The sequence below is a fragment of the Volvox carteri genome (assembly GCF_000143455.1).
Source record: "Volvox carteri f. nagariensis unplaced genomic scaffold VOLCAscaffold_17, whole genome shotgun sequence".
NCBI classification, from domain to species: domain Eukaryota; kingdom Viridiplantae; phylum Chlorophyta; class Chlorophyceae; order Chlamydomonadales; family Volvocaceae; genus Volvox; species Volvox carteri.
Window position 1 is genome coordinate 32,350 of NW_003307560.1, and position 9,206 is coordinate 41,555.

At 58.7% G+C, this 9,206-nt stretch overlaps 1 protein-coding gene across 1 annotated transcript; it reads right to left on the reverse strand.

The window, feature by feature from the left end:
- Positions 1–1,176: 1,176 nt before the first annotated feature.
- On the reverse strand, positions 1,177–7,682 carry VOLCADRAFT_104553 (uncharacterized protein; the record flags this gene model as incomplete). The annotated part of the gene is made up of 9 exons (XM_002950093.1): positions 1,177–1,395; positions 1,673–2,247; positions 2,515–2,581; positions 2,994–3,173; positions 3,837–3,941; positions 4,642–4,776; positions 5,270–5,415; positions 6,161–6,387; positions 7,567–7,682. 9 exons carry the CDS (start codon positions 7,680–7,682, stop codon positions 1,177–1,179), a joined length of 1,770 nt encoding a protein of 589 aa, XP_002950139.1.
- Between the last annotated feature and the right edge of the window lie 1,524 nt (positions 7,683–9,206).

Consider the following 9,206-nt stretch of genomic DNA (forward strand, 5'->3'; position numbering starts at 1 on the left):
AACACCTCCTCTTCAGACCGGGCACTCTCCACTTTGCAGCGGGCGGCCTCACACTGCTCGCCCGCCGCTGTTTGAAGCGCAGTGTTTAAGAGCAATTGAAATTCATTTCGAACTGAAATACGAACGACCGCATGCCGTAAGAAGCAGCGAAACGCTGTGCTCAACACCAGAAAGCTGTCCGTGGCCCTGCTACTCTGAAACATGTGCGGCATCCAGTTCTTCCCTGGAGGACAGGGGCCCTGTCCTAGTAGGCCCGAAAACCCTGGTGCAATCTCGGTGGGAAATCAGCGCCCGCTTACCACCCGCCCGGTATATCGTTGCTCTCCCGGGGGAAGGTGGGAACTGCCGCCACCTTTTAGCAACATGCAACGCCGACATAACACGTCTGACAACAGGGTTTCAGAATGTCCTGATACTCATTTTCCCATCAAACATATTCCACAACGCACGACGTTCTCCCTCTCTTTCCGCTTCCCATCCCTCTCCTCCCCGGCACCTTCCTAGCTGCCCCCAAGCAGCACACCTAGCCAGACCGGTCGGCCATTCCCCCATACCTCCATCAGCCACCTCATCAGCCTACTCAATCCATCTGACAACCAACAAACAAACCGACTTCATCCACAGCCCACAATTAAGCTCAGGCTCCATCTCATCCACCTCATCCACTCCTACCTCACGTTCCGCCCTCCGCAACCCCTCTAAATCCCTCCTCCCGTAGAACGGTAACAGCATCATCAGCCGAGTGGCTTCGGTACTTACTTTACGTTTTTTCGCTCGTCTAAAGGTCGCTAAGCGGCCCGTCCAACGGAGCCATGGGTTGACCTCCCGCAAGTACCGAGCCGCCGGCCCCTCACGTCCTCCTCCTCGTCCCACTGCTCTGCTCTGCCTCCTCTCACCGCTGTCAGCGCTGCAGTCTGCGACTTCTGTGGTCTCTTCCTCTGGCCTCCTCTTCGTCAACAGGTACCCTGATTTTATGACCCAACATGCCGCAAGGCTACATGCCCCGTGCCCTTGCCACGTGCCCACCCCGCCCATCAGGTTCGCATGTCTGCGCCTCCTCCGGGTCCCAGTGCTGCTTCCATAATCCCATCCTTTGCCCCGCCCCACTTCCCGGTCTGCAAAGTCCCATTTTCCCTCTCTCCCCCTTCCCAGCCTTCTCCCCAGCCCCGTCCCGCCTCAATCCGTCTTGCGGCCCAGTAGGCTATCCATCGTGAAGTGCCCCGCCCCCAGGCACTGCAGCAGCACCAGGCCCCCGGCCACAGCCAGGTTTGTGAAGAAATGCAGCCGCACATGTGCCGCGTAATGCCAGGACGGCCAGTACCAGGCCCAGAAGGGCCAACACGTGACCGCCTCCAGAAGCAACACAGCCACCAGGCCGCGACAGGTAAGACCCGTCTGCGCCAGCGCCAGGGTAGGGCCAGGAGCGGGGCCCCGGGGGTAGGAGCAGGGGAGGGACAGGCCAAAGAGGCGGTGGGATACGAGGTGGGACTAGATATCTGTAGTGGCAAATGGTGCGAGAGGAGGCGCAAGGTATGGGTGTGGTGGTACCGCATGCATGACAGTGAGCCGAGGAAGTGAAGTAATCCTGACGGCGTCCGTGCAGTTTGGTTTTGGCCCGCTGCCCTCCTCCGGTGCCCTCCTCACCCGCTACACCTCACCCCCTCGCTCCCACCTGCCAGCCCAGCGCCAGCGGCACGCACAGCACCATCTGCAACAACTGCCAGTTGTTGTCATGGCTGTCGGGGACGCCAAAGTGGTGACGTGCTGCGCCGGTGGCGGTGGCAGCAGCCAGGTCGGGAGCCGCGCCCGGGCCGCTGCCAATCGCCGCCGCTGCACCACCACCCACCGCGGCCGCCGCGCCCGCAGTCGCGCCGGCAGCGGCAATGCCCGGGAGCGGCGCACCCGCCGCCGCCGCGCCAGCCGCGGCGGCGCCAGCCGCCGTTACGGCGGCCTCCGCCGCTGTCATTGCTGCCTCCGCCACCGAGCCCTTCCCCCCCGATGGCGTTGCCATGTCGGGTTGCATCCGGGGACCATATGCAGCCTGTAGAGCGGCGGCGGCGGCGGCCTGTTGTCGCGGCGTCAGCGCAGCTGCCTGCCACAGGGCACCGCCGCGGGCCATGACACGCCGTACTTGCGACAGCCCCGCGAAGAGCAGCAGGCAGGCGAGCAGCAAGCGGCCCGCCAGGAGGGCAGCGGACTTCTTCCGACCGGGAGTACGGCTGCCCTGGTCATCCGTCAACAGCATGCCTGTACGCGAAGACGTTGAGCGGTGGAGCGGGGGCGAGAGCCGAGGGGCAAGGAGAAGGGGCTGCTGTTCCTAGCACACGGTTCGGATATGCGCCACGACGGCCGAATGGGACTATGCGTTAAGAGCCGGTGATACCAATTATGGGAAGCGATGCGAAGCCGTTTATTATTTTAGTTAATCAACCCAACCAACCCAACCACCACCAGGTTGCCTGGCAGTTGTCTCGCTACACGCCTACCACTTGTCACCCTCTTCCACCCACCCACCCGCGTATGTGCGCATCTTGGCTCGGTCTCTGGCGCTGTGAGCCACCACCAGTAGGGCCACCCCAATCTGGTGGGGCCAGAGGGGCAGAGGGGCAGCAACAAGGATTACGTGGCGCAGGTGCTCAGGACCCGGACCTAGTGCGTCAGGTGCCGCCCGCCATCGGTACATGCACATGAAGTACATAAGAAGGGTTCTCGCGGACGATTGACATCGCTGGAGGCTGGAGGTGACCACCGGGGGCTGCCCGCCACCAAGTTCGCTACTCGGCACTCCTGGGCTTCATCAGCACCCTCGTCATTTTCTTGACGCTCAACCACAACCACAACCACAGCAGCTTCTGTTGGAGTTCGTGCAGGCTTGGAGCGTGATGCAACCGCCGTAACCACAATCAAACGCAGCTCAACCACGTGAATCCGCAGCCCCTAAAGCCACGCCGTGCCATGCCACGCGACCAAGCACCCCGCACACTGCGACCCACCATGGCCAGCCGCTTGGCCAGAAGCTCCGTTGGCCTACTGCCGTACCGTACGATGCTGACGATCTGCCGCCATGACAGCCTGGCGTCCTCGTACAGGGTCGTCGCCAGCAGGGCGCCCCCCGTCAGCGGTACCAGCAGTCCGCCGGCGCACAAGAGTGCACAGGGCAGTAGAACCGCCACCTGGAGGGGGTAGGGGAGAGGGGGCCGGTAGGTAGGTAGGATGTTTAGGGGTGGAAGGACTGGTAAAGTTGGGGGGCAGGTAGGTAGGTAGGTAGGTAGGTAGGTAGGTAGGTGGGTAGGTAGGTAGGTAGGTGGGTAGGTAGGTAGGTAGGTAGGTAGGTAGGTAGGTAGGTAGGTAGGTAGGTAGGTAGGTAGGTAGGTAGGTAGGTAGGTAGGTAGGTAGGTAGGTAGGTAGGTAGGTAGGTAGGTAGGTAGGTAGGTAGGTAGGTAGGTAGGTAGGTAGGTAGGTAGGTAGGTAGGTAGGTAGGTAGGACCTCGCCGCATCCTGGAGCTCGCAACGCCCCCGGGGCCCAGTCCACCACCGCAACGGCGCCAAACAGTTTGACCCCCCCCTTCCCCGACAGACCCCCCTGCGATCGCCGAGTGCCCAACCCTCCACGGACCCCTGCCATCTCCTCCCCCGCACCCCGCCTATTCAGAGAATATCCCCGCACACACTGCACCAGCTTGACGGATCCACACTCCACCCCACCGCACTCCACCCCACCGCACTCCACCCCACCGCACTCCACCCCACCCCACTCCACCCCACCCCACTCCACCCCACCCCACTCCACCCCACCGCAGCCCATGCCGCAGTCCCGCTGGCTGGTCCCCACGCACCATGAATACGGGGAATGCGGGCGGCCGGGGCGGCGGTTCATCCGCCCAGCGGCGCCTGTGGGGGGCGTTCTTTAGGTGCACCCACATCTCCACCGCCTCCGCCACCTGCACCGCCGCCGCCACCAGGGAGAGAAGCCAGGAGGCTGTCAAGCCTGGCCTGGCAGGGGCGCGCTTCCTCTTGGTCCCGCATAGCTTTCCTCCCCTTCCCCCCAGGTTCGAGATTTGCCGGTAGATCGCGTTGCGTCGGTCGGCTAGCCGGACTAGGATAGTTGGGTCGGTCGGGTCGGGTGCGTGTTGGGGGGTGAGCGGAGCACTTGCATGTCACCAGCAGCTTATTACCAGCTTATCAGCCAGTCTTTGCTCCAGCCTCTTCAATGCCGCCGCCAGGCCGGCGGCTACTTTATTCCAGCTCACATCATCCCTTTCTCTTCTCAAGTCAGTTTTTATTACTCTTTCGCCGCCTTTACACCTACCTTTACTATTTCACGGCTTGGGTCTACTGCTCTTTTTCCGCTCTTATTTTAGTCTTGGCGGCTAGGTAGGTAGTTTTCCGCCATCGTCATCCCTACATCATCGCCAAGATTGCTTCTTCACAACCGCCGACTGGTTAGTTGTAATTTTCTACATCTGCAGCAGCAGCCTTTCCTTGGCATCAACCGCAGTCGCTCGCGGTTTCGTCTTTCCCCCCCTCCCCTCCCCTCCTGCAAGGGGTAGGACGCGACTGTGCGCCGTACGGTCCGTACCAGCACCAGTACCAAGCAACGGCAGAGCTCCTAGACCGCACCCCCCCCCGCACCCACCCCACCTGGTTGACGTAGAACGCACACACCAAGGCCCTAGCCACCCACTTGGCCAGAGGACCGCTATCCAGAAGCTTCACCAGCGCCCAGGACCGTCGTGCTCGCTCACTCCAGGATGCAGGCTCCGGAGCTACCACCTCCTGACGGTGCCGTACACCCGTACATGTATACGCACGTACATGGGTGGGCTCCAAAATTCAAAAATCACGGCACACGACCGTTGTGCATTTCTCATTTCTCAGAGCACCAACGGCAAAGAAGTGCATTGCACCAACCCGGATACATGGTGGTTGCTGTGGTGAATGCGATTGTAAATGGTTGGTAGTTGGTACGGACATGCCTCTCGGCATCAAAATTGCCGTACGAGCGAGCAGAGGTGCGTAAAACGGTTAATGGTCTCTCCGCGCTTCAGGTTGACTGCGGTGACATCTTGGCCTACCCGGTGCGCGCTCCTCTTCTTCTTCATCCTCCCGCTCCGTCCTCAGACAGCAAAGTCTCTTATCCATCCTACCAATTCACCAATTCACCGATTCACCAATTCACCAATTCACCAAAGCCAGATAGCCTTGATCCTCATCGAACCACCCACCCCGCGCCCCCCCCCCGTCCATAGACCTGGCCGCGCCTCCCCACCTGCGCGGCGATCTTGACCGCCGACAGGTTCTCAGCAGCGCTGCGCCACTCCTGACCCTGCTGCTCCAAGGCCCTCTCCCGCATCTCAATCATCTGCTGCTGCGCACGTACCTTGATTCGTGCCCAGTAGCCAGCCGCCGCCGGACCTTGGAAAGGGGGTCGGGGGAGATCATATGCAGAAGTGGGGCGGATGGAGTACCATGTTAAGTGTAACGAGTGACAGGGGGGCAAGGTAGCAGAGGTATGGGAACTTCCCAGTATTGAGGTGAGGGAAGGGGTTGGGAAACAGAAAGGCGCGTATCAGAACGAGGCTGGACGGGAAACGGACGTCAGTGCAGTCGGGGGCACCACCCGCCGGAAGACTGTGATATGGGTCAGGAAGGGCCAGATGATGGCATCAGAGTACGGCATTGGCGGGCAGCAGATCCTGGCTGTGTCCTGGGCTGTGTGGCGGCTGGGGTTGCTGCGACGGGCGGACCGTATGCCGGGTAGAATTATATGCAACATCAAGGAAAACATATGCCGACGTATGTCTGTTTGTGGGGTGGAGAGATCTAGGTGGGGTTCGTAAGAGTAATGGCTGGTGCGTGGGACGTATAGGTGAAAAGCATATTTGGCACTGAAGAAGGGAACGTAACAGGGAGCGCGCATCGTGGGTTCGTTTAAGGCCAAATGACCCATGGGTCGTTCATGAACTCGTGATATGCCCGAAAATTCACACGCATGAATTTGCAGGTGCGCTCTCCTAATCCGCGTTAAGCTTACAGCAATCACATCAATAAGCCGGTATTTTTCCGCCCTAGGAAGGGTAGCAATCGGAACGCGGTGGCCGCTGGGAAGGCCTACTCTGCATGCCGATCTGTCAGTTCATGGCGGGCTATCATGGCGCACCTCCTGGGCCAGGAATGGCGCGGCTGAATCCGGGCCCTGCAGGCGCATCCGCCACCGCGCCTACAGGAGGTAGCAGGGGCTGGATTTCGCTGGAAGAGCCGCCACTTATGGCCGCGGCCTCTGGTGGACGAGGAAGGTTTTGCATTTGCATCTTTTCAGACGTTTTGGAGCCTCGCTTTCCGCTTTCCAAGCTGATGCTGCACCTCAATTTGCAACTACCCAAAACGCTGTAATGAGTAGAGATCGGTGTCTTCGCTGCGGTGAGCAGGCTACCGAAAGACGCGAGGTCTGCTGAAGAGCACGATATCAGCTGTGTTCTGGTCGCTTAACCCACTTCGGACATGAACGATTAGTATGTCAGCTGAGGAAGCAATTCGTGAAGAAAGTCCTTGCCAAATGTTCTTCCTGTCGGGCAAACATTGTTACGACATTGGAGAGCCGCCATGGATGACCGGCAAATCGAATGATGGCGAACACGGCGCAACAATAGCTTCATCGAAGTGCAGCAGTAACACTCCGCACATAAAAGAGAAGTGCGGAAGCCGGGTAATGCAGGATTAGGCATTACCACAGCTGGCATCGGGTTTGCGCCTTTATGCTGACGCCCGACGATTGTGCTGGTCATGGGTGACGACCCGGATGATGAAACCTCAAGGACGCCAGGGGCCTCCTTTGGCCACCCACATCTCACATAGGGCCAGCGACCTGTGCGGCGGCTCGCATAACCTCCTCGTCGAGCAGCGGTAACCAGCAAGCCCAAGGAGGAGAAAGGGGCGAAAGTCGTGGTCATGCGGTGTGGACCGGCAATGATTCATCAGAGTCAGAATCCGTTTTGGAGAGCCGTCTCATAGAGACAAAAGGCCAAGCAGCAAGGCACTGCGTAAAATGCGGTCCTAACATGCAGGCGTATCAAGTTATCACGACTGCATTTTGTTTTTGATATCTTTGGGATTCAAGGTAACACCATCTGCTTGTAAGGGACCTAAACGCAAAGGTCCCCCCGGGACGGAGCCCCCGGGATTGCCAACCGCCGGCGTGCTCCTGCATGCGTCCCGGCCTGTTCGTTTTTCCAAAATTATTACCTTCACAACAGCATTTCATGTTATCGATTCATTAGTTATAACTTTGCGGGCCTGGATAATCGTTTCGCGACAAACACTTTTTTTGAGCATAGATCCAAACGCCCACTCTCTGACCGCAACGTTTATCGCGCCAGTCCGCTACGCCTGTACGGCGAGTGGAGGACTTGGTGTTGGTTCCCCGTGTCACATCGAACATATTATCTTGCCGCGAATGGGTGCAGTCGACAGCTCGACCTCAATTACACCAATTAAGGCCACCCCAGGATGGCCTTCAGTCCACGTGGCCGCGTCCCCACACTGGGTCATGTACGCGTAACTGCGTACCGCCTAATCGCAATGGCCAGGTGGCTTGGCAAGCTAATCTGCCGTGTTTTTTCGGGCACCAACAGCGCCTGCACGTGGAAGATCGCTACGCGGCAGTCATAACCGTGCTTGTGCATATAACAGTTACATTCTTGAGGGGCACGTGATGTTTCACGAGCCCACAGCCCCTTAGCGACTGCAGGGGGCTGAGTCCCTACACGTCCAGGCACCTTACTGGTCCTATTCAGGAAGCCGGCCGGGCGGCCCGGGCATCATCACACGGTGTGGCACCTTGTAGCTGCTTCGGAGCCTTTAAGCGGTCCTCCTCCGCAAGCCGTAACGCACCCTGACTTTATATAACCCTTGCCGCCTTGCTCCTACAAAGGCAGAACCCTCAGAAGGGATTGGGTTCACCCGGGGCGTGGCTCTCATGGCTGAGAGCTTGTTGATGCTGTTGACGCGTCTTACGGAGGCTCCCATGCCGTCTATTGTTCGATCATGCGGTTTGCCCAAGCATTTACACCTTTCTGGATGGGCCTGTTGCGCGTTTCATTCCGACGTGCATTAAGGCAGGCCCCGGCTTCTCTGCATTTTTGTGGCCCACCCCACAGCCTTGGCGTGTGTGGCGAATGACAACGACCACCAGGCGCAGTCACTCTCCACCCCTCATCGCCTATCCAAGCCCGCATATACGCCAAGCAAGATGAACATTTACTGAATGACAAAGGTAAGATAGGCATCTCTGTACACCCTGTACACCCCAAGTTGAAGGTCAGCGCCCATTTGTCATGGCACTGTGAGCCCACCAGGTGCTGTTACCTGTGTGACACGAAACCCGTACATGCACGTGAACTATTAACATTTGGATCGGTACTGGCTTGTTCAAACAATTGTGAGGCAGTTCCCTCCAATCGCCGTGACGGCAGTATCTCTCCAAAACACCGTGGCGGCTGTGCAGTCCGCTCAATGCATACACATGCAGCAACTGTTCTTCCCATGTGTATCGTGGGCCATACTGCTCGTGCGTTGGTGCTTTTACCCACTCTCCACCATAGCGCGTAAAGAAGCTTACGCGTTTGCCAAGTGCCGTTCAACGTAGCGAACTGCTATCCAAAATAGCACACCCAACGCAACGTTCAGCAATAGCAGAGGCAGCGCGCTGTACAGCGAAGACATCCACGTGCCGTCCGTGGACTTTGGCACAGCACGCTTCGCACTGACATCGACAGGTATGCCATCCTGCGGGAGAAGCCCAGTCATTATCCCCACCGACACGCCAAAAACCGTGAGGTTCGAGCGCGTGAACTCCTCCCACGTAGGCTCAAGAAAGCAGCTTTCAAGCCACTCCTGCGTGACATACACTAAGAAACCATCAAGGTCCGACGACGAGGGTTTAAGCTCATCCACAAAGGTAATGGCCACAGAGCTCTTGTTCTTGGGGCGCTGCTGCCAGGAGCTAGAATAGGGCCGCAAAATTCCTACGCTTCCCGATGGCATAGATTGGACAGCAACCACTGCCCAATACGACTGTCCTGTATGACTATGTGTGCGAACTTGCAAGCCAACAGGCACGGCCGGCCGCCTGCGCTTCAAGGACTCGGACGCCATACCACTACGTTTCTTGAAGAAGCGTCTGCTGTTAGGCTAACCAAGTCCTGTAA